Source organism: Echeneis naucrates, chromosome 3 (genome assembly GCF_900963305.1).
Source record: "Echeneis naucrates chromosome 3, fEcheNa1.1, whole genome shotgun sequence".
Lineage (NCBI taxonomy): Eukaryota > Metazoa > Chordata > Actinopteri > Carangiformes > Echeneidae > Echeneis > Echeneis naucrates.
This window is the reverse complement of record NC_042513.1, coordinates 10,131,688-10,155,926: the sequence shown is the minus strand read 5'-3', so window position 1 is coordinate 10,155,926 and position 24,239 is coordinate 10,131,688. Positions and strand designations below refer to the sequence as shown.

At 42.5% G+C, this 24,239-nt stretch overlaps 1 protein-coding gene across 1 annotated transcript; it reads right to left on the bottom strand.

The window, feature by feature from the left end:
• Positions 1-5,366: 5,366 nt before the first annotated feature.
• LOC115041138 (mothers against decapentaplegic homolog 6-like) lies at positions 5,367-22,735 on the bottom strand. The gene is made up of 5 exons (XM_029498453.1): positions 21,377-22,735; positions 19,794-19,847; positions 19,300-19,374; positions 6,168-6,359; positions 5,367-6,098 (listed from the first exon to the last, which is right to left on the bottom strand). The coding sequence occupies exons 1-5, from the start codon at positions 22,116-22,118 to the stop codon at positions 5,725-5,727; spliced, it is 1,437 nt and encodes a 478-aa protein (XP_029354313.1). The 5' UTR covers positions 22,119-22,735; the 3' UTR covers positions 5,367-5,724.
• Between the last annotated feature and the right edge of the window lie 1,504 nt (positions 22,736-24,239).

Here is a 24,239-nt window from a genome sequence, read left to right as displayed (position 1 = left end):
GCAACCCTGATCGCAGCACAGAGATTTTAGCACATCAGCGTGTTGCCTGTTTGCATTAATTGTCTAGTTCACTGACACCAAGCTGGCTTGTCCTCCTAACTATAGTTTTTGTAGTCATTTTTATGGGCGTGACCATTTCCCATTGAGCGGAGCGCTAAAGTTTGTTAGGAAGCTGTCCTTGACTCAGTTAGCTTCTTGATCATATGTATGCAAAGATGCAAAGATGTCCGTGGAAATACAATTTGCCATCAGACAGGATATTGTTAGATAAAAAAGTGCAGCTCCTTTTAGGAATAACTGTATACAAGTTGGCTTAATGAGACAGAGACTACAGTAACTACAGTCCACACAATGAAATGGCTGACAGTCATTATAGCTGTCATTGTCTACGGATGGTAAATATTTTGGCTCAGGTAAAATATGACCTTAGAGGGGATTCTGCCGTAATTTACTACGCTGAACTTTTGATGCCTCTCGTGTCAGCTCAGAAGAATGTTCCTAAGCCTGCAAAGCTAAAGTTTGTTATTGCCATAAATCAACAACAGCAATATAGCTGTTTACTTGTCAGTCCAGCAGAAATGTCGAAAAATTTTGCATAAAACTTCATTGTTTCACTGGACAAGAACTGTGTCCACCTATGGAAAAGCCCCACTTTCTATTTTGCCTCTATTTTTTATCACTTAATCTCTTCCATCGATGCTTGGGTGCTAAACTGTAAGGTTGGACGGTCAACGTTAATGTAGGGTATGCGGCAAATTTCTGAAAACCTCCAGTAGCTGGACAACACTGGTATGCCATCAAAGCCTTGTTGCTTATTTTACGTCCACCTGTTATGGAGCAACACGTTGTGATACAAGTTTCCCCTTCAGATTCCTCACGCGCAGTTTTTGTTTGCTGTTGCTGAGTTCTGTGATGCAGCCAAAAAGCAAGAGTAACGACATGAACAAAGTTGATTCACTGCAATGACTTACTGGGTACACTTGATAAAAACAGAGCTGTCGTTAACGGTATCCGTAACGCATGTGCTTTTCCTACAATGGCTAGTCAAAATGTCTGTTGTGAAAAGGCCATTTGGACCAAATTTTCAATTCCTGAATTTTTACTAGAACATTATTTTTTTTTTTTTTCCAAATTCAGCGGATTTGTCTGGCCTTCCATTTGTTGAAAGTACAAAGTTACTAAATTAAATTCATTCAGCCATTGTTTGCTTTTTTCATCAACAAAAGATCAGCAGTTGTGTGACTTGTCCACAGATTGGTTCAAATAATTCAAAATGAAAGCAATAAATCGACTGCTGAAGGACCAAGCAATAAAATCTGACACAAACCATTTATTCTGTCTCCTGCACAGAGAGAGATGGAGCAGGCGTATTGGTTCCAGTTTGGCAGACAATCACAGAAAATATTACAATGTTTAAACTGGTTACAGGCAGAATACTTCTATATATTTTATGGGAGAAGTAAATGGAAACAATAGCCTTAATGAATAACTTAACTACACTTGGTTTCTGACCATGTTATTCTGACATTAATTTATTTTGATGTGCCTCTTTGGTGTTAAAAAGTGGCTCATTGATTTACCCTTTAAAGAGCCCTGACCTTGGTAACAATGGATGCTTACTCCTCCAATAATGCAGAATGTGATAACCTCTGTGTGTTACTGAATAATAACCTAGATTACAAAATCTTTTCTACTATCTCTACTCTTTTGGTTCGCCAAGGAACACACATTGTATTATATGCACCATTCTAATGCTGGGTAGGGATTTTTTTCTGAATCTGAAGATTCATCAGCTGCATACTCTCATTTTGTGGTCTGAAACTGAGCACAAAATGAGGGTGTGGGTATCTCTGTTAACCTATAGAGAGCTTTTTCAAGTGACACTTTGAATGCGATGTATTGATGTGTTGACTTTTCAGATCAGTCCACAGAACAATGGTGAAGTTCACCAGGATGATTTTGGAAGGTTTTGAGTTTGATTCCTGGGCCCTGGGGCCTTTCTCTATGGAATTCACATGCCATTGTTGTTCCTGTGTGGACGCCCTCCGGCTACTATGGGTCGATGTTAAATTTATTAGAGAAAGTGTTTGAAGTCCATGACTAAAACGACGGCACATTGTGTTATTGTGTTACCGATGAGCTGAGTTAAGTGCTGAAAACTGCCCGTAGGCGTGAGTGTGAGTGTAAATGGTTGTTTGTCTCCCCATGCCAGTGAACAGTACCCCTCCCTCATCCAGTGTCAGCTGGACTTGGCCCCCTGCAACCCTGATGAGCAGTATAGATAATGGATGGATGTTCACTATGACAAAGTGCACAACACAGTAACTTTTAACAGCACAAGTGATCAGTGATTGAACACAACAACAACCAAAAAAACATCCAACAACTTACATACATTAGAATTTTCCAACAGCACAAAATAACATCCCCAACCCACCAGCTATTGTCAATCACTCACACTTCTATTAATTTCCCGGCGCTGACGTATTCATTAACATAATTATAACATCGTAATCTGGACAGGGATAATTATACAGTGAAGGGGTGGAGCTGGTGAGGCAGCGGCAGAATTAGCCTGTTTCCCTCAGTTCACAGTGAGGTCAGCACACACCACAGCCCTGAAGCTAAGGGCCAGAAACCCTCCTTCATCGTCTCCATGACTCTGAATCCTGACAAAGGAAAACAAAAAACAAAAGAAAAAGAAAATTGGGCTGGGGTGTTTTTGGATGAGAAAACCAAAAAAGAAAAAAAAGAAAAAAAAAAAAAAAAAGGAGAGATGGAAAAGAAACATGGTTAGTTTTTGGAGCGGTCCCGTCGGCAGCAACTCTCCCACCTCAACCCCTCCTCTGAATCCTTCCATTGTACCCCAACCACAAATCCCACACTTTGCCTGGAAAAGCAGAAACGAGACTTGTCTGAAATACACATTGGAATTTTTGGGGGGTGTATGGGAATGTGCAGCTCAAATTTTTTTTTTTTTTTTTTAGCTTTTGTTTTTCGTTTTGTATGTTCTTATATACAAGTTTAAGTTCCAATACATAAATGTGACTCTTGTTTTTGTGCCTATATTGCTCCGTTACATACAGTATTTTAAGTTTAAGACTGCAACCATACTGTAACACTGAAGAGATTTTTGATTGCTGTAGTGCCTTCATTTTTCCTGCAACTTTGTCGTCCTGTCAGGATCATAGTGTTTCCATTGCTTTCCCAGCTTTTGTTGTCTTATTTGTGTGTCAGTCTGTCTGGAGCTGGGCGGAGCTGGAGTCACCACTCACCTGCACACCTGCCGGTCATCTGCCAACCAACCACCTTCTCTCCTCTCTGGATAAAAGCCTGGTTCAGCTCACCACTCATTGGCAGATTGTCTGCACACCTTGGCTCCAGATGAGTTTCATGTTCGCGTCGAGTTGTTGTGCTTTGTGTTTCTAGCTCGGCTCTCCTCTTGCAATCAAGTCCCCAGTTCCTGGACTCCTCTCTGCTCCGTTCAGCCCAGCAACCTGCCCCCCTGCTTCCAGCTCTCCTCCAGCCTTTGGAACACTCTCCCATTGTTGTTCCCCTGTTCTGCTGCAGCCACGCTCACCTGGACAGCTAAACCGCTCACAAGACAGACTCTGCATCCTAAACCCTTTCGTTAAATCAATCCACCACCTGGTCGATTCCCAAGAACTATATTCAGTGTTCTTTTGTCTGCATTTTCAGGTCCAATATTGAACTGGTTATGACAGGCCCCTCCTTACTTTTCTAATTAAAGTTAATTACAAGTTTCAGTAAGCTGCCTGCAGAGGTTCAGGGTCAAAAACTAAAATACTTGCCTGAACTGAGCGAGTTGCTGCCGCTACTGTTGCAGCTTCTTAAATACATGTCTCAGGCTTTCTAACTTCCTTTCTTCGCTGCTTACTTTTCTTTTTCATCCCACTGTTCTTGCTTATCAAGCTCTTCAAACTCAAAATGAGTTTCCATAAATAAGTGTGTTGCTGAAAGAGTCAAACAGGATGCCATTACGCTATAAACACAGAACTTTCTCCAACCAGAGTCGGTTTGGGCCCGAGTGCCCTGCTGTGGTTTGTTGTGTAATCTCTGTTATGCGCTTTATTTTCTTACCACTGGCACTCTGACGCCTTTTGCTGTTTTCCATTGCCGCTAGTTAAACTTGTACTTCAACGCGTTTTTAATAAGTGTGCAGTGTAAGGCACAAAATAAGAAAACATGCATGGAGTCAGTGGTTCAGTCCAAATGAATCTGAGCTCAAAGGTCCACAGCTTTCAGCTGCATCCTACAGCCTTCTTTAACAAATACAGCTGGCCCACTGGCTGACCCAAGGCTAGGTTTCACTGGACAGAAGGGGCGCCAGCTGTGCTGTGCTTCAATTACATCCCACATGACGACTGTGTTTAAATGATTTCATTTACCTTGAGGTATGAGTGACAATGGCTGCACACATATTCTTGAAGTACCGGGTTCCAGATAATTTTGACCCTGAAGGCAGTCTAAGGCTGCGTTCTGAGTCTCTGTTATTCACTGTAACACAGAGTAGCAGTTAGTGTTGTAAGCTACCCTGTCAGGGACGTGATACTGAAAAACAAAGATAGGAATTTTCCTTAACTCTCTTAATAATCTGGTTTAAAGACTTATTTATTTTAGTGAACTTTTAAATGTCATTGTTGCATTGGTGCTTCTTCTGTTGTCGGGTTTACCATCATAGACTTCGAATTGCTACCTCACAGTTGTATGCTTCTGCGCAAAAGGTTGCGAGACATACGGTCGCAAATCTCCCCTTCATGCATTGAATAATGTCCAGAGGTGTTTTTGCAGAAGACTGTGATGTCACAGCAAATTTAACCTTTGACCATTTGGACATAAAACGATTACTGACTTTATCACTATAACTGAGCTATGACCTAAACTGTCCTTTGTTAGCTCACAGTGACTTTTGATCAGTTCTTCATTGAAATCAAGAGCACTTTGTGCCGAATTCCAAACAATTCCCAACATCAGTGATTCTCAACCCTGAGACAGAGGCATTACAAGTGCACTCACAAATAAGTTTAAAGACAATTTATTATTAATTATTAATCTTCCTTCATTGATCCATTTGGTTCCTAACTGCACCAGAGAGCACTGGTTGGTTTCTGGGCACCTGGAGATGTAATTAAACTGCATATGCACAATGCCAACGTCAAAGTTTTATCCTTAATCAGCATGGAACTGCATCCAGAGGACATTTAGAGTCCAAATAAAACAAAAAACGAATCAGATGGATGGTATTTGGTTCAAGGTGCTAAACTGTGACTTTCCTTATCACAGAGTCATTGACTCCTAAATACTCCAAAGGTCGGGTAAAAGCACTTGAGACCACCACAGAAACATACTTTTAATACAAATACTTTATTGACAATGTGTTTATGGCATACGTTTTTATGGAACTTTTCAAACATGAAAACACAAACAGAGTTTGTCTTATTTTTACAGTTTATATCTGCAAAATGACACTGAGAATTTGTAATGCATATATAGAATCAAAAGTGCATATTCTTGTTCCTTTTTATTTTGTCCATATACACATTACACTATACATAAATAATTGCATTGTAAAAATGACTCAGGTATTTACATGTATATATATATTTTATATAATATATAAATTTTATATTAAATCTAGGTAGATTACAATTAGGATACTGGGTCAGGAAACCTCATATGAGTCCGTGAGCGTGTGGTTATGTGCTATCTGTGGTTGTTGAGAAGCACCTCTAGCCAGCAGGGACAGGAGGTGATGAACTGTCTGGAGTAGCACGGGCCCCATCCTTTAGCAAAACTAATACGAACACTATGGGGGTCCCAGGGCCCCTCCTGGCTCTCAGGCTTCATGCCGTGCTCAGCCATCCAGCTGGAGCACTCATAGTCAAACACCTTGAGGGAGAAGCCTGGCATCACCCTCTTCACACTCAGCCCTCGAGCACTGGGTGGGTCCAGAGTGGGTGAGTGGACAAACACCGGGTGCTGGCTGCGATTGTACACCCACACTCCGTCCGGCTCCCGGCTCAGCACAATGCCGAAACCGATTTTACTGCGTATCTGTTGCACACTGCTGCTGTTCCCTCCACCTCTGTGGCTGTGATGTCTGTGAAGGCCCGATGTGCCGTGGCTCCCCGGGTCGTCACGGCGACTGTGGTAGGCATTGGCGTGGAGCTGTCCAAGGCAGAGCCCCGTGCCTTGAGGTAGGTCATAGAAGATGCTGAGGGAGGGCTCGTAGGCCGAGTAAAGACGACCCACGCGGGTGCGCTGCTCCCAGTAGGCAACGCTGCACCAGTGAGAGCTATGCCCGCTTGAGGTCGAGGAGCCGAGGGAGGTACCAGTGTCTGAGGGGAAGACAAGACGTGGAGGAATTAATGTTTGCATTGCTAAGTGTGCTGTATTTTTTACAGCACACTATTTTGTATTCTATTTTGAACAGAGGACGGTAATAGGATAACAGGAGAAGATTAGGAAAAAAAAAAAAAAATCAGGTTTTCTGTCCAGTCCCAATTCATACCAGAGCTAGAATTAAAGAGAGAAGTATTGAGATGTTTCGCATCAAGAACTGGTAATAGCCTATCATTTAGTAGTGAGCAGTGTGATTATTATTTTATTCATATGGGAACAGAAAGTTGGCTTTCGCTCAACGCTCACAAGTAGAAAAAACACTGGAGCAAAAAAGGAGGGTTTTTGCCTTTTGATGCTGATTGCTGTTACACCTGTAACATCTGCATTCACTCTTGTTTTTCTTTTAGTGTATTTTCCCTTGGCTCAATGCATTAAAAAAAAATAAAAAAAAAAAAATAAAAAAAAAAAGTGGTTTGAATTGCCAGCACTGCTTACACTGACTTTCCTCATCATCTCCCTCCATCTTGCTCCTTCAGGACCAGAGTTTTGGGGGAGGTAGTGAGGCAGAGATTGGAGGGGGGGGGGGGGGGTGGAAGGCATTCAGCTCTCTGTCAACCTAGCGCAAGCCCATGAACCCTTGACCCCTCAGCCTTCATGCTATCAGCTCACATTAACTCCCACACAGAGTGATGCCATTATTTTGCTCCAGAGACTCCATTGACACAGAGGATTCAAAAGCCCATGTGCCTGTGGCCCCATTCCTTTCATTTTCCACCAAACAGCCCTCTTTCTCCACTAGGGGCCAACATGGCTGTGGCCCTTCTGCCATTAAAAACCTGCTTTTGGGTGAGACCAGGGCTGAGATTAAGCAGGGCGTGTTATGTTTGCACAGCAGCCATTTTCATTTCGCAGGGACGGGGTGGCTGGCTGCTGGGTGGGGTGTACAGGGCAATGGGACGAGGGAGGGAGGGGGGCATGTAGGCGGAGATGTGAGTGTTTGTACACGAAGACACACATACACACACAATAGATTATGAGATAGGGCCTCACACATGCACATGTGCACACACAACTGGGGTCTTCTCATCCAAACAGTAAAACTATAACATACACACAAACACACACACACGCGCACACACAAAATTGCACATCTCATCTGAGGCCCACGTGTGTCATTAGTGAATTCCAGGCTGGCAACTCCTGCGGTCTGGAGTTTTTACAGCTCTCCAATAAGAGGGCTGGCTTCTCTGTTAGCAGGATCTCTCTTTTTCTCTCACTCTATCTTTTTCTCCCTCACACACATAAACACACAAACAAACACACACACACGCACGTTTTACAAGCTATGCTCTTCCCTATAATAAGGCAACGCAAACATGTCTCGGGGAAACACAGGGAGACTTCTATGAGCTCACAATCAAATTAATTCCCAAAGATGACATAAAAACCAAGTGGAACTTTTCTGGGGGTTTTTCTGATATAGCGCACTTTAATTTATAACAGATAATGAATGATGCAGAAGAGGATATCATTTAAATTTTGGGCTTTTAAGTTAACGAAGTGTTGAACACTGATAGTATTTTGAGAGGCAGAGGGAGACACCCGGGTTCAGTTTTTTATGCACCACAAATCTGGAACTAAAAGTTGACACCTGCTCTTTCAAATCTATAGCTCAGTATAAAATATGTTTTGATAACGAGTATACATTTTAGAGTGCACAGTGCCAGTCTTCTCACTCCCATTTATTCTGTCTTTTTCTGTTTTATCTTATATAGCATAAGTGTATGAGATGCATAATTTGTCTTCTAGTTGATTTATTTCAACTTGACTGATGTACTTGGAAATGAAAAATACTCCATCATGATTCCCACCAGTGTTTGACAGACCGAGGGGAACAGCTTGTCACGTTCATTGTTCCTGGCACAGTCCTTAGTGTCATCATGCTCAGCCTGGCTTTCTTCCAGCACAAGGTATAATGAGCTTGTGTGAGAATGACAAGGGAGAGCAAGGAATAGTGGAGGGGGAGGAAGAAGGAGGAAGGATCAGGCAGGCAACTGATTTCTTCAATGGAATTTTTAAAGACGGGTTCAAACTGGAGGTTATCAGTATGTTTATGTTCGAATGGAGGAAGTCGAAAGACTGCGTGTGACTGTGTGCCTGTGCACATCTGTGTGTGAGAGCTGGCAGCAATTACAGAATCCTGCAAGCATTTAAGCCAACCACAATTTAACAGGTCTGTTTACCAATTTGATAAGTAGCCTTTGTTATTACATTTCAAGATCACTGTCTCTTAGTGCCAATCTCATTGCAACGCCTGATGTAGTTCACAGTTGTTTTTACCAAAAGCCTGAACAAAGCTGGGAAAATTGGGGGAATGTAAAACAAGTAACTTGGCACTTTTGGACTCAGGACTCAAAGTTCAGGGGCCAGATGCCATCCAACCTGGACTTTGAACAGTTACAGCATCGTTCATCCTCCTTTCATTTTTCTTCTCTGATCACTTCTGAATGAATCTTAGAAAAAAGTTCTAAGATTGAAAGTTTAGCGTTACTCAAAGATAAGAAACAGAGGGAAAGAACTACCCGAGCGCCATCCTAGTTTTAATTACAATCTACAGTCTTTCTAGCTTGTCATTGAATTGGAATCATTAAAAAAATGAATATATATAGTTCCCAAATATGTCTAATAAATGATTCCTGTCAACTCTTCCTGCGTTCCCTTTGAAAAGTAGAGGCTTCCTCCTGCTAACCTTAACCTGCATGGAGAGAAGAAAAGAGGAAGTAAAAGTAAAAAATAAAAAAAAGCAAGACTGAAAGAATGAGGGAGCGGGAAAATGAGAGGGAGAGAGCGAGAGAGAGAGAGAGAGAGAGAGAGAGATAGAACCTGCCAAGCATAACCAGCATCCACGGAAAAAATGAAGAGAGAGAAAGACTGTGAGAAAGAAAGGGAGGGATGGAGACCCTTGTCTTTCATCCAGTGCCAAGGATTAGATTCCCCTCCAGTTATTAGACTCTTCCACTGTGCTGAAAGAAGTGGGTGGGTTGGAGGAGGGATGAGGAGGGAGGGAAGGAGCGTAGGAGGGCCACAGAGGGACCAGAAGGGAGAGTAAAATTCAGCTACTGACCACTGTTGGTCGCTTCCAAGCTGCGTTGTTAGCTCAACTCTGTCAAATTTCCTCCACATCTTCTAAAAAAGCTGAAATGGAATAAAATAAAGGAATAAAAGACAACACCCCTCCCTGGCTACAAATGGTAGGTTCAGTGTTGTTTGAGACAACTATCATTACAGGGCAACTTCAATCCAGCAAGCCACATTTAAGCTGGCGTCTCGACTATCTCTACCATCAGAGGACTGCGTTATCGCCAGACACGGCCTTTACGGTCAAACACAACAGGGCTTTCGCTCACAAACACATGTACACACACACGCAAATACACATGCATTCTTGCAAGCACACGCTCCTTCCTTCATCATCTTTTTCCATTGTGAAGTGGATCTTGTGCTATAGAGCGAGCTTGTTGTGCAACTCCCAAGTCTTTCTCCACTCCTTGCTTAACAGCACAAATCTCTATCACTGATTCATTATTTGGTAAAAACCACTGACCAAATTCCTTGAACCTCCAACCAAGCTTAAAATTCCTGGGGAGATGTGGTCAGAGGCTGTTTCGAAAGCTCCAACACGAGGACGAGAGAAAGTAACCAGCTTTCCTGTATTTCTGCTGCAACTTCAAAGTGCCAGGCAACTCGAGCCAAGGAATCGCTCAGGTTTTGCATGCATCGTGCAGGACAGCCCACAAAGCTTTGTGCTAATCTAAACTATAAATAACCTTATCTCCCAATCACTTCATTTCATTTTTCTTTTGTTAGCCCGTCAAATAAATGAGAAAAAACACATGAAAGTATCTGTTTCATTGGCAAAGGCCTTCAAAGTCATTATCTAAAAATCCCAAAACATTAAAAGCAAAGACAGGTAATCTGTGCTCAATGGGGAAACTGTAGATCTATTAGTTCCATTTACACAAACTAGATCCTGCAAAAGATTCTGCAGAGGGACGCGTCCGTTTGCTGGTGTTTAGCTGAAGCTTGAGTAAATGGTATTGATGCAGTCTTGCTTCTTAGTACAACTTTTGCCGTTGGACACAAAATGTGGTCACAAGTTCCAAATTTCAAAAATTTTGTCCAGGATCAAGCTGTTCTGCAAAAGGGGAACACATAACAACACACTGACAGGATGGCCGATGTTTTTCCTAAATGACAAGTTGCCACCTCAGCAGAAAGTCCTGTTAGTTTAATGAGCAGATACAAGGGAATGCGTGTTTGGTGGACCAACATCTCTTATTTCTACAGGAGTGAGCAGACTGGACCGACTGGCACAACTTTAGATGTAGTGCAACTTTAAAGTGCAGCTTAAACAGCTAAGGAGAGACAGGGTGCATCGGACTGAGGCCTAAGTTATACCTTTACAGCATTAAAGTGTCACAGCAGCTACAACGAAAAGTGATTTATTGCTGTGCATGAGCTCTATCTCTCTATCTTGCCATTGCAGATTATTTGATCGATTGCTGTGCTCTGCTTCTATACCTGATGCAATCATCTTCACTCATACTTCATTTATGACAGAGCCTTGAAAAAAAAAAACAAAAAAAAAAAAACAACACACACACACACTTCAAAGCCAAAGTTTGCTCTGCAAATACCTTCACTAGATAAGAACGAACTGATCTGTAGATTGTTTTTAATGAGGAGAACATTGGTCCATTATTCATCCTGCTTCACATTGTGTTGCTATCAGCAAACGCAGCACATCAATTGTAATGTGGTGTCTGTATATATGTGCTTACCTTTTTTCAAGAGGAGGAGAAATGAGTGAGCGCTCTTTCTTAGAGTCACCAGAGACTGGTGACACTTTGACTTGGGGCAAATCTGCTTTGACACATTATGCTTCAAAACTTCATGGAAAAAAAAAATAGAACAGTCTATGGTTTTGCATAAATGACCAAAAGAACGATGATTAAAATCTAAATAGAGACCAAACCCAACGAAGAAGCAGAGTTCGGAGTTGACAACTCTCCCCTCCCAACACATTCCTGGACAGGCCCTTTTCCTTGACACCTCCTCCCCCCGCTTAGCCATTCATAGGGGTCAAGTTTACAAGTCTCTCTCATTGAGCCTCACATGGTCCAACTATGTGGCCTTCACTCCTCACAACATAATTAGACAAATTATTTATTGGTGGAACAGGTCCATTTTTTTTTTCCACAATGAACAATGAAATCACAAAATTCCTCCACAAACTTAAATCAGAATAATTTGAATGTGAATACAGTCTGTGGAGACAATGATATAGAAATAAAAGACTGTGGACAGACAATAGAATTTATAACAAGATATAACTTATACAGTCACTCCCACACACTTCTTTAATGGGCACCATTACCATTGCCCACATACACTGAATCTACTTTAGTCTGGAGACAGAGCAACACAGCCTGATATTTTACCACATCATTCAATTAATATGACAAATATGTGAACTTCCTGCTATATCAAATTTCTTTTTCCTCAGTTTTTGTCTGTCGCGGCTTCACTAGGACATATCTGGCTGCATATCTGGAGGCAGTAAATGTTCCACTGTGTTCCCAGTTAGTCAGCCAGAGACTACAAGAGTAAAGAGACTCAATTCTCAACAAGGCTGCACACATCACACCCAGACGATGGGCTAAAAGATGCCCTTTGTTGATTTGTTGTTGCCAACAATCTCTTTCAATTCATTTGATCAGTTGCGTCATTTTCTTGAAATAATAATATTAAAATATATATAAATAAAATAATAAAAAAATATATATAATATATATAAAATATTTCAGGAATTGTGAACTACAACAACAAAAAAATAAGCTACCATCTCTGGTACATCTCACCCTACAAATGACCCCCATTGTAGCATGATTGGCCACATATAATGTTCATGAGTGTTATCAGAGCCTACCTTCAATTGTCAATGTTCTTCTGCATTAGTCGAATATATATATAAATTAAATGGAAAAAAAAAAAAAGTTAATGCTTACAGGCTGTATCTATCTATTATCCCATCTCTCTCTCTAGCCTGAGCCGTAGCTAATGCTAAGGCAGGTAACAGAGAACTACTACTGACAAAAGCTTCTCAAGGAAGAAGGACATAAAAGGTAATTATACAAAGAAGAGAGAAACGATTGTAGTGTTATTGACGAGAGTCACACATGACTATAATCAACAATGAGTCACACACGAGTCGGCGGAACTGCATGATGATTCATGCAAACCTCCATGTGACAAAAAGGAGTGTGTTTAGCTGTGTGTGCATATCCATAGAGGGCCTCACACAACTTTCTTATCAAATTTTTATTAAAAAGTGGAACCTAAACACCACTTTGTTCGTCAGTCGATATGGTATCCAGTACCATGGGTGGATGCTCAGCTCACGCTCCCACGATTGTTCTCACTTACAAGGGGCAGCTACATCTCTTGGAAACTCCTGAAATTCTTGTTTCCCTCAAATAAATATGAGTCCTAATTCAGCGTTACGTTCAGAGCTCACAGCACCAGTTTTTTACATTTCATGGAGTCAGAGCCTGTCAACATCTGCAAAAAATCTTTAGGTTCAGCAGCATGGCAGGTTTCCATTAAAAGCCAAATTGCGAGTTGGCAAAAACTCTAAGGGAACAACGGAAAGCCACAGCCTGTCCTGTAATTTAAACCTTATTTTAAATTGTGATGGCCTGACAACATGGACTGAAAGAGAGAGCGAGAGAGGGAGCATAAAGCAAAGAGAGAAAAGGAGGACAAGAAAAAGATTAGCAAGAGTACAACTAACAGTCAAGGTTAAAATGTGGACGTAGTGTTGATTATAAAGAATACCTACATTCATAAGGCCAGGAGGAAATCAAGAGAAGATTTAAAGGTTATCATTTGCAACAACAAAAGACAAACTTAACTTCACAGTTAGTGTTGGTGCTGATCAGTAAATACAAGAAGTGGGAGAGGCGGAGGGCTGCTGAGTTGGTTTAGTTCAAGGTGCAAATGTTTGACACTTATTGCTGCATCTGCAAGTCTGTAAACACATCTGAATGTGGCTGCATCACAGACACATAACGTTCACACACACACATGCATGAAGTATTGCTGCACCTAGCAAGCCTGAACCTATGAAGACATCAATCACCAAAAAAAAAAAAAGGAAATTACAATTTCCTCTTGTGATACAGTGAAACCGAGGGACATGATGTTTCTGTCAAAAACGGCCAGCAGATTGTGGGACTGCCTGTCAAAGATATGAGATGTCAAGTCATTTCATTGATTTGGCTTTGTTAAAATTTCTCTTGCTATACTGAACACTTAGAGATAAACATGCTTCCAATATGCTGATTGAAGAAAGAAAATATGTTTTTTTAATTTCGCCAGTTTAGTTTCTTTCACTTATGTCCCTGCAGGTTGGGAATATGTCATGGCTTGTTTGTTTCGTTGATGATATTGCTGTGTTTTGTGATCACAAAACAGACCACGGTTTCACACAACTAAATAGCCAGTTATCGTTCAGTCTTGAACTCTCATTGTTAACTCTTTATATTTTGGACGGAACACATCATGCTTAAAAAAAGTGCACTTGTACGTGTTTACCCAAAAAAGTATTTCGCATAAGAGCCTAAATGGGTGAATGGTGACAGCTATCTGTTCCATTTTTTTCGTGATTGTAGGTGTTAAATGTTGTGTCATTCTGTCACTGTAATTTTCTAGATATAATTGTGTGGAAGAAGAAGAGCAGGTCAAGCAGATTGTAATGTCGGGCATGTCCGGGGAAATCAGATATTTTATCCTCAAATATATGGCTGATACAGCCAGTGTTAACATTTATACATTTTAAACATCAACATTACTTTTAAAACATAACAATGACGGGACTGCATTTCCTTCCAAAAGCTGGTGCTGCACTAAATTGCATATTAATCTCTTTTGATATTGACAGGCTTGTAATTGCTGTCAACATTGTGGCATCCTGCCTAAAATGTGGCTTTTAGAAAAATTGATAAACCAACCAAACTACTTCAGAGAGAGAGAAAAAAGCCAAACTGACATAAAAAAAAAAGTTGTTGCTGCATCCTCAGCTGCTTGTAGTGAAAAAGAGCTGTGGTGGAAAATACTTGAGGAAATGGCAAATGGTTAATGGGGCAGCACTTGATGTTGAATTCCATAGTCTAATGTGTCTCAGTCAGGCATAAGAGCAAGTGTTGTACGCATGCCAGCAAACAGGCTGGAGGTTCAGGTCACTGAGAGGACCCATCCAGACGTAGACTGATAGATTCCCACTCGACAAGGCAGAATGTGGGTGTTTACTTTTGGTCTTTACACAATTTTTACATCTTTAGACTTTAACACGATTGCGACTAATTCGTCATAGACTCCGCAAAAAGTTTCTGATTTATTAGTAATGCTTGTTTGAGTCAACTCTTTTCTTTGGCACAGCAGAGCCTCAGTAGATGATTTACAATGCCTTGCCAATCACGTTGACCCCAGACTGACATGGAAAGCTTCACACTTTGAGAACTAACGGTGCAGTCAAACTCTTAAAAATGTCATCCAAACTTCCAAGAACGTCGGCTCAGCTCCGCGTTTCTTAAGTATCAACAGCGATATGTTCAAACATGTATCAGATGTCACTCTCCAGAGTCAGACTGCCTTACCACCGCACCGCACCCCCCCCCCCCCCCCCCCCCGACTCCTTCACTCCAAGACCCTACTCCCCCTCACCTTCCCAATTTCCCAACATTCCTGGGCTGTGCCCCATCAGTCAAAGGGCCGATTCATGGGGTTAATGCTGCAGCGAGTGCAGACAGGGATTTGAGACAGGATGTTTGGCTGATACCTTGCTCTGCTTAAGCAAACAAGTCACCAAAATATGATTACCGGGGCAGGGAGGGGGCAGTCTTTTTGTCTTACTTCACTGCATCCAGGCCGCACTAATATCCACTAAATATTATTGCTTTACTTGTTTCCACATGTCTGAAAGCCAGAACCTAATGATAACAAGGTGGACAAATGTTTGACAATTACAGCGATGTCATGTGGCCAAAGCTTGCAGTCTTCTGAAGATGTAACGCACAGTCCACAAAACAACCACACCGAGAAATGTCAAGTAAAATCTGGCCTTACAGTGTAAAGACAAAAGACGTGCCACCTGTTTACATTCTGTGCCTTGTCATGTCAGAATCATCTCCGTGAGAATTTTATGGTTTACACAGCACAAACATGAGCTGTCAAGTGGAAATGCATTTCAGCCTATAGCTTTGACTAGCAGAGCGACGGCTTCAAGTAATTGCGTTTGCCAAGAACAAAGCTCTGCGCGTACCTGGTCAAGAACGGGCTGTGAGGATCTCAAACTTCTTTCCAGAGGGATTACTAAGCAAGAAAACAGCTGGAGTCAAACCGTGGCACAGCTGGCATTGCTCGACAGATAAAACAGCGCAATTGAACAACCAGCTGGTAGAAGAGAAAACTAAGGTCATCACCTGTATTAAATTGCGTCGAAAATGTTTACAATTTTATTCTTATTGAGATCGTCTTGCTAGCTTTCTGGTTTGGCGTCAGTTCCAAGTTGTGGTAGCCTCATGAGTTTTTCGACCTACAAGTGCCACTGTTACATATAAGTGAACCTGCTAATGAAAGTCATTTATATTTTATGCAATAAAAACTTCTGATTAATGCTGCTTTTACCTTGATATGTTGCGACAACAATGCGGTAATACAGGTGCTGCCAAGCGTCATGGGCTTGGTAATAAGTCAATATTGATGTTGGTTGAATTGCATATTTACTTTCAGTTAAGTTTTCACTACAAATTTCATGAATTTATTTTTCTTTATTTCAAAGTGATATGGTGATAAACACAAAAAAAGACAGTCCATGCTGTAAAATTTCAGCTTGTCAGGTCTGACCTGTAAAATAAAGTGACTCACTCTAACTAGGAATATTTAATGGTTTTAGTCTTTTGAGTAAAAAAAAAACCATAGTATGGATGCCCATTCATAATTTTTTTTCCCCACTGAACTATAAAACAACTTCTGAGTTATACTCTCTTGAAAATTTGATGAGTGTGTAATTCAGTACTGTAACAACTGGTATTTTCTCAATTTATTTGAAATTAGATTGAAAACAAAGCCAAGTAAATAAGTACCAGTTCCCTACCGGGAAAATAGCTGGAAAATATGTGTGCCATTATCAATGTCAGTACAAAATTTCATTACCAATATCAAACGGCCAACAGTGCTAATCCAGCCACATCTGGCACAGACAAGCTACGGTTTATTGTAATACTGGCAAATTTAAATCAGGTTGTAGTGATTTGTGTGTCATCACAGGAAGTGAATAATCTGCAGAAGAAAGCAAGAGCAGAAGAAAACTTTGAGGGTAATCTAAATAATGTGTAAAGCTAAAAGTTATATACACTATACAGCAGAAATAGTTTTTATGCATCCGTTATGAAAGTAAGGAAGCAGAGTTTTGCTTCCACCTCCAACAAATCAGTGTAAGTGTGTCTGTGCATGTGTGTGTTTTTGTCCTGATAGCACCCCCATGTGAGTACGCTGAGACGATCTTATCACCGAGTCAAACCGAAATTCCTCCCTGTCTCTCTGTCACATACGCACACACACTGACAACATGCAACTCACAGATGGATGGTCCACATAGACGTGGGGCTTCTAGACTTCCAGTGCATGTTTTGCTTTTCAAAGCGGGGCTGTTTTCTGCCGTTTAAAGGGAACTATAACTGATTGAATGATAAAAGAGGCCGGGGCAAAGGTATGCACGGGCCACACCCTGCAGCAGCCCTGTTTTTTTTTTTTTTTTCCTTCTCACTGCTACAGTACATAACTGGCTTGGAAGATTTTTTTTTTTTTTTGTGAACACACCAAAGTGCCGCAGCACATGTTCAGTGCTTGTATTGGCTCTAAAGAAAACATTGCAGGTTTTAGATGATACACCAGGGGATCACCTGAACAACAAAAAAAAAAAAGACTCATTTACACTCTCGAAAGCTCTAACCAGCATTAAGGGGTTTTTAAGCTACAGTCAATTCTTTCATACTTGTTGGAATAAGCTCTGGTTTCAGCCTATTTCCTGTTATTCTACCAGCTGTAACTTAAAACAGGAGTTTTATAACCTGTCAAAGTTAACAACAAAAGCTACTTGCAGAATTTCTTGGCTACCTCTGTTCAGCCAAGTCTTGTTCCGACTCACGCTCCTGGCCTGAGCTCCACTTCTCGGCTCAGTGTTACTGGGTGGGTGGGGGAATCAGGGACCACACACACACACACACACACACACACACACCCAAACATTACACTTAACAAACAATATGAGGTGCCCTCTCTTGCTTTTCAGCCTAGGGAAAGCTCATGACCTAAAACTTGGATGAGTTTTAAAAGCAGCCTCTCTCTGTCCACATTTTGTCAGCACCTCCATTCGACACAGAAACTCTCTAAGCAGGTAATGTAGTTGTTACTGTGGGAATGGAGGTCCTGTAGTTTGTCAGTTTTCATGTCCTTGTTGAATCTTATATTATAAAATCAAAAACTTACAAATTGTGGGGATTTTATGTGCTGATTTTAGGACTCTATTGAATTTGACCACTAAGACTAAAAATTTTAAAGATAAATAAATATTTAAGTTTTCGCTGCCTGAGAATTGCGTTCCTTTCAGCCTAAGACGGCTGCAAACAGCAATGGCATGTTTATGTTGGACAGTAAAGTGCCCAGAAAAGAATTTTCAAGTAAAACATCGATAAATCTTCTGAAAAGACAAGGCGTGCATCCAAAGGACTTGTGACTTCTTGTGTCTACTTAGGGCAGGACTATTGCTGACGGTCCTGATTGCAGCGCAACTTTCACAAAAAGTTTTAATTCAATTTCTGAACACAAAACAGAAACAACTCCAAGAATGTCTGATTGGGATCACCTGTCTTGGGCTCCGACAGGTCTGTGATCCCCTGACTACACTACACAAGACTTCATAGGTGCCCTTTCAACACCATCCACAAGTGAGCCTTGGGAGACTTGATCGAGTGGGTTTGCGGGTTTCTTCTAACGCTACAAGGACCTCTCCACCAAACCTCCACCCAAGCACATAAACAAATAAAGCTCCAGTTTCATCATCTAGAGGGGGCTGTTTCCTGTCCAAACGCAGGCCTCAGCTGCCCCCCCTCCACCTCATCCACATATACACATACACACACACACACGCACAAAAAAACTCTATACCTCCGCCTCATCAGAGCCACTCGGCTCCCCCGCCCCCAAAATGCCAGGCTCTTTCCACTACTCAAATGCTGAGAGGAATGAAGGGATTTGAGGGAAGAAAGGGGGAAAGAGGGGGATGGGTGTTTCAAGAGGCAAAGGGGATTGGGAGTATGCACAGGGATCTTATTGCAGCTTCATCCCAGTGAAATATTTTGCAATGGAGAAAGAGCAGGGAGAGAGAAAGAGAGACAGGCAGGGGAATGAGACAGAAAGGCGGCACTGCTGTGCCATCTAGATAGTGAGAGATCCCAGACCCCCGCCGAGCCTCCAAGCCTCACTGACAATAGGTTTATGCATTGGAGTTTTTGGTTATCTTAACAGCCTTTGAAAATGGGAAAGAAAGCACAACATAATAACACCAGTAAATGTAATTCGCCCTTTTATGCAAACATTTAAAGAGGTTCCCTGCTGTGTGTTTGCATGCATGAGCATGCGTGTCTCTAAGTGCATAAACACTCACACAACTGGGCACTTTTTCTTTTCCATTTGTGATTACAGATTCTAATGTGGTACCTCCTCAGGAACACAGTTCACCTTTGAGCATCATAAGCCTGTGTAGCTAACATCAGCCAGAGCAGCGTTCATAAGCTCATGATGCAAGCCACTCACCTGTGTAGTCTCTTGGCATTATGTGAGGACTGGAGAAGAGGGGGGCCACAGTTTCAGTGTAAGACAGAGTTGAGTCTAGGAAATGCAGAAAAAACATACAGAAGAAGAGTGAGCACATCATCATTTGACAAGTTTAGACATTTCTCCAGTACAAATTCCATTCTTTGGTTAAAAGACTTTGTATTCCTCATAATAAATATTATTACGTGATCAATATTTTTTAGAGACATTAATGGGCCTATAAACACCAATAAGCAATGCCGCCCCTAAATCTATCTGACTGCCTGATTGGAGAGCTTGGCTGTTATAAACTCTAGATGTAATGCTCATTAGAAGTCAGGATGAGTACAGGTAAGGAAACAAACTCTGTGTACTTTCATCACAAGCAGCTTTTCACAGATAATTTGTGTTTCCAGTCTAAAAATACAAAGGTGACACCACCCTGTGTGTCATTTACTGCCTTGTATTGCGGTCACCCTTTTTTCCAAACTCACCCAGTGGCTTGTGTTCATCCGAACGGGACAGAGAGTAAGGGGGAGGAGGTGATTCTGGAAAAAGAGCAGAGAAGGAGGTGAAATTAAAAGTTGGATGGTTTTCATATAAAATTACAATCACTTCAAATTAGCTACTGGAAAAAACTGACAAAACCTTTGCAGGCTTACACAGTAGTGCTACCATGCAGATTTTACTCTGTGGAAAAATAAGTTGAATAGTCAGTTTGCTATGTTAACCATAGCTGGTCCCAGCCCACATAAAACTACAAGACACCAAAAGGCTGACAACACTGAAGAGAGGAAAACCTCTTAAACATATTATTACATTTGATTAAAAAAAAAATAAAAATAAAAAAAAAGAAACTACTCTGCTGTCTGCTCATCTCATCACGAAGAACTCAGGGACATCTTTTAAGAAATGGGGACGATTTGCACTGACAACATGACTGCAATGTTTCTTTTGAACTCATAAAATATCTAAATGAACATCATAACTCAGGTTCAGCCTGTAGGCAGCCTAGGCAGGCAGCTAGTGGCAGACTTTGCATGTCTCTCTCTTTTTTTTTTTTTTTTTTAAAGCGAACTGTGTTTCACTGTCAACATGATCAGCTTTATCCTGCAGCTGAGACATTTTCACTCCCCGAGACAAGCAGGATGTCTTCAGAAAAATCAAGCAATACTTCTGCTCCTGTGACTGCTGCTGCTGCTGCTGCAGGGATAGTCCCTTCAGTCCAAAGTGGACATGTGTTTGTGGCTGCGGCCCCTTTAAGAGCAGAGCCAGTAATTGCCGGAGTCCACAGTCAGTCAGATACCCAGCGAGTCAGTCTGGCGCCAGCAATACACAAACTGTATATTATCGGCACTCCTTCACCTAAATAACAAGAGGAAGACCTCCTTGTCAAAGAAAAAAGAGCCTAAGTGCAACTTGAGAGCGACCTTCAATTGGGTGATGTGGGAAGCAGCAGAGTTTTTTTTTTTTTTTTTGGGGGGGGGGTTGCGTAAATTTAAATTGGTATGTAATGTTTTTGGACTATCTGGAGTACATTAAAGTAACGTTTGTTCACGGTGAATTCTGAGTTATGAAAAGATTACAAAAGTGTAAGGCAGCCAATAAAACAAGAGAGGAGTATCGGTGGCATTAATTCGCAGGAGGCCCAGCGCTGCTTTAATCTGAAGACCTTACATAAAGAAAATGAACAACTGACAATCAACGCTAACAACAACAAAAACAATGTTCAGATGCAGGCCTCGGGCCAGGCGCTCTGATTTACTGGAACATCTCAGTCATTTCGTGCTGACGTTTTCAGAGTATGAGCCACTCAGCTCCATGGTGTATAGAGTCTGATCCAAATCAAAACACACTTCACTTTGGTGATCTGTGTGATGAGTTTTGTCACAGCCAAGGCCTTCCCCGTGGACTTTGGACGCACAGGGGTTCTCCAGGTTGCCCTTAGGGCCCCCCATAAGAATGTGATGGTGGACAGAAGGACATATTTACTGGTGTCTCGTGTTGCATGTTCATTCTAGGATAAATGTGAGGGGAAAGGCCTCTGGTCCAGTCACCCCGCCACCCGTGTCCTTACCTGGGCCACATAAGCGGCTATAGTGGTATGGGTTGCAGCACACCTTCGCGCTGTCGACTGCTCCAAAGCTCTGGCAGTGGCACAGCGCTTTGAGCCGGGCGGAGAGCGGCAGGTCGCTCCAGCGGTACAACCTGCACAGGAGAGACTGTGGAGAGACGTGATTGGCTCCGAGCTGGAGCTCCGTGCTCGGCACCATCACGCACTCGCTTGGTATCCCTCCTTTGGCCTCCACGGCCTTGGTCAAGACGTCCAGAGATCTCTCCTTGAGTCTTTTCAAAAAACCGTGAGCGGTGCTCGCCAGTTCATCCTCCATCCCCGTGTGCCTCGGTGCGCACTGACAGAGGCCACCTCTGTCTTTTCTCTGGGCCCAATACGGGCTCCGAGGTCTGAGATCCCATTCCCCAAACAAACAACACGTCACCGTCCTGCTGTCACCGTCCGGTCCCAGCCGAGAGTCTCTGCGCTCCGTGGCGCACATGACGCCCCGGTCATCGTCGGGCTGCTCCTCTTCCTCCCTCTCGGCGCTCTCAGTCAGCTCTGCAGCCTTCCCTCCGAGCCCCGGAGCCGGGTCAGCGTTGGTCACCGACCGCTGCTCGTGTCTGTGGAGCTTTCCTGAGTGTCTGCCGCACGGACCGACCCGTCCTCCCTCACCTCTTCTGCTTCCATCCCGCCCGTCGCCCTCGGTGACCAGACGGCTTCTCCAGAGTCGCCGTACGAGACCCGAGCGTTTCGACTTGAACATACGACAGCCTAGACAGTTTTGGATGTGTCCTGTCGGTCCCGTCCGGGTCTCGGAAGATGCCACATCGATTTACACTCTTCCCGCAGGTCCCGGGTCTTGTGCACGGTGCGCACAGCATGCGCAGCCGGTGGTGACCGTCTTCTGGCTCTCCCGCAGCATTAGAGGCTCACATTCAGTCACGCATCGTGTCAGACATCAGCACACGTCTGAAGCAGGAGAAGTCACCGCTCAGTGACCTGCTGTCGCCAAGTCAATGAAGCCCTCAACTCCCCGGCACCCTGGAGATCCCGCACGAGATCCACAAACCATAATCAGACCACTCGGGAACCGGATCAGTTCACATGGACCAAACCTGCATCGAAAACATAACTTCCAGAAATGTCTCCAGAGTTTCCCCCCTGAGATCTTCCAAAAAATAAAAAATAAAAAATCCTTCTTTCAACCCGAAATAAATCCTCATGAGACTGAACTCCCCGTGATTTGTGTCGCTGTGGTGGAGGCAGCTATCCTGCAGAAGAATCCCGGGAGACGGAAGACAGGGTCCGGGACTCCGGTGCCAAACTCCAGGACGGATTCCGTGCACACAAGTTGTTTTAAAGAGAGCTGAAACTACTCCACTCTGCTCTACCCTGCAAGCCCTACACACACGCGCGCACGCGCGCGCGCCACGGAACTACAGTCAAGCTAGACAGTGCAAAACAGACTCTGTAGATTTTCAAAATAAAAATCCCTCACGCTAACCCATCCAGTGGATGTGGATCAGGTTTGCTGTCTGCCGCAAAAATGGATGTTCACAAAATATTGGTTTTGGCGTCTAATCAACTAAAAACCTGTTTCTCTCGACAGGGAACAGCAAAACAGACTTGGGGCTACTTTGATACAGAAGCGACACCATGAAGTGATATTTACATCTATAAAAGGCATGTTTTTCCTCGAAAAAACTAAATTTCAGTCGAAACACCAAATAAACCTGAATGCATCGTAGACTGTCATGGATGTGTAGATCAGGCAGTGTTTAGTGAGCTGCTGTGGCGGAATAAACGGGAATCATTTGCAATGAAGGGGTTTGAAAGTTTAGATTACTATTAAAAGAATCTCTATCCCAAATTTAATACCAACAAAGTCCGAATATTCCATTCAGAAAACATGTATCCAAATTTAGCGCTTTTATTTTGAAAGTGAATGAATCCAGCATCCCAAATAATCGAGTCTCATTTGACTCTCTCTCTCTTTCTGTCTCACACATTTTACTATCTCTTCCTCTCTCCCCCTCTCTGTCTCCATCTCTTCCTCTCTCTCTGCCTCCCTCTCTGTCTCTGTCTCTCTCCTTCTCTCTCTCTCTCCCTCTCTCTCTGCCTCCCTCTCTCACTCCCGGGGCCCCAGAGGAAAGCTCTGGAGCCATTGGTTGATTCCCGCCATCATGTGCCAGTCTAGACACTTTGGCGGCTGGGAGCCGCACTGATTGTTGCGCAAACACGGTTTCAAGTTTCTTAACTCTTAAAGACGCAACATTCAGCTCTGCTCTGCTGAGACTGGAAATGTTCTCTGCGCGGTGACAGCACTGAAAATCACATTATTCACGGCTGAATAGATAGATGACGAAAATAGAAAAATAGGAAATTATCATGAATGTTTGAGGGCCAATTGGCAATACTTCATTAAATGCCTCAACACTCATTATGATTATAATTTTTGTGTTTTGTCCTTTAAGACTGTAATTCTCATCTGTTCAATGTAGAAAAACAACTGCAGGATGGTTGCTGACTACTTTTTGCAAAGTATAAGCTTTTACATAAGTGCCCTGCAAATGTGATCATAACTGAGCAACATTAATATTCGCCACTGTGCTTCTATTTGTTCACTCATAAACATCTATGCAAGACACAAACATTAAATTGCAGTATTGTGGTATTACACTCACAGATGTTAATATGAAAAGTGCTTTTTGGTCACGTACACCAAATACCCTGCATCGATAAATGAACTGTGTGGCTGTGTACAGGCGGTGGCTCTGCAGGTGCAGCCCCCAACTACTCCTGTCCACGTGTGAACGTGTCTTCAGGCTAAACACTGAACCTAAGACAAGCACTTCTTAAAGCAGCCATTTACCTTTTACAGATT

Coding starts and splice junctions, on each gene's coding strand:
- LOC115041138 (XM_029498453.1), bottom strand. CDS start 22,118: ATGTTCAAGTCGAAACGCTCGGGTCTCGTACGGCGACTCTGGAGAAGC. Junction 19,848..21,376: donor TAGCCGCTTATGTGGCCCAG/GTAAGGACACGG, acceptor CTCTTTTTCCAG/AATCACCTCCTCCCCCTTAC. Junction 19,375..19,793: donor GGATGAACACAAGCCACTGG/GTGAGTTTGGAA, acceptor TGCATTTCCTAG/ACTCAACTCTGTCTTACACT.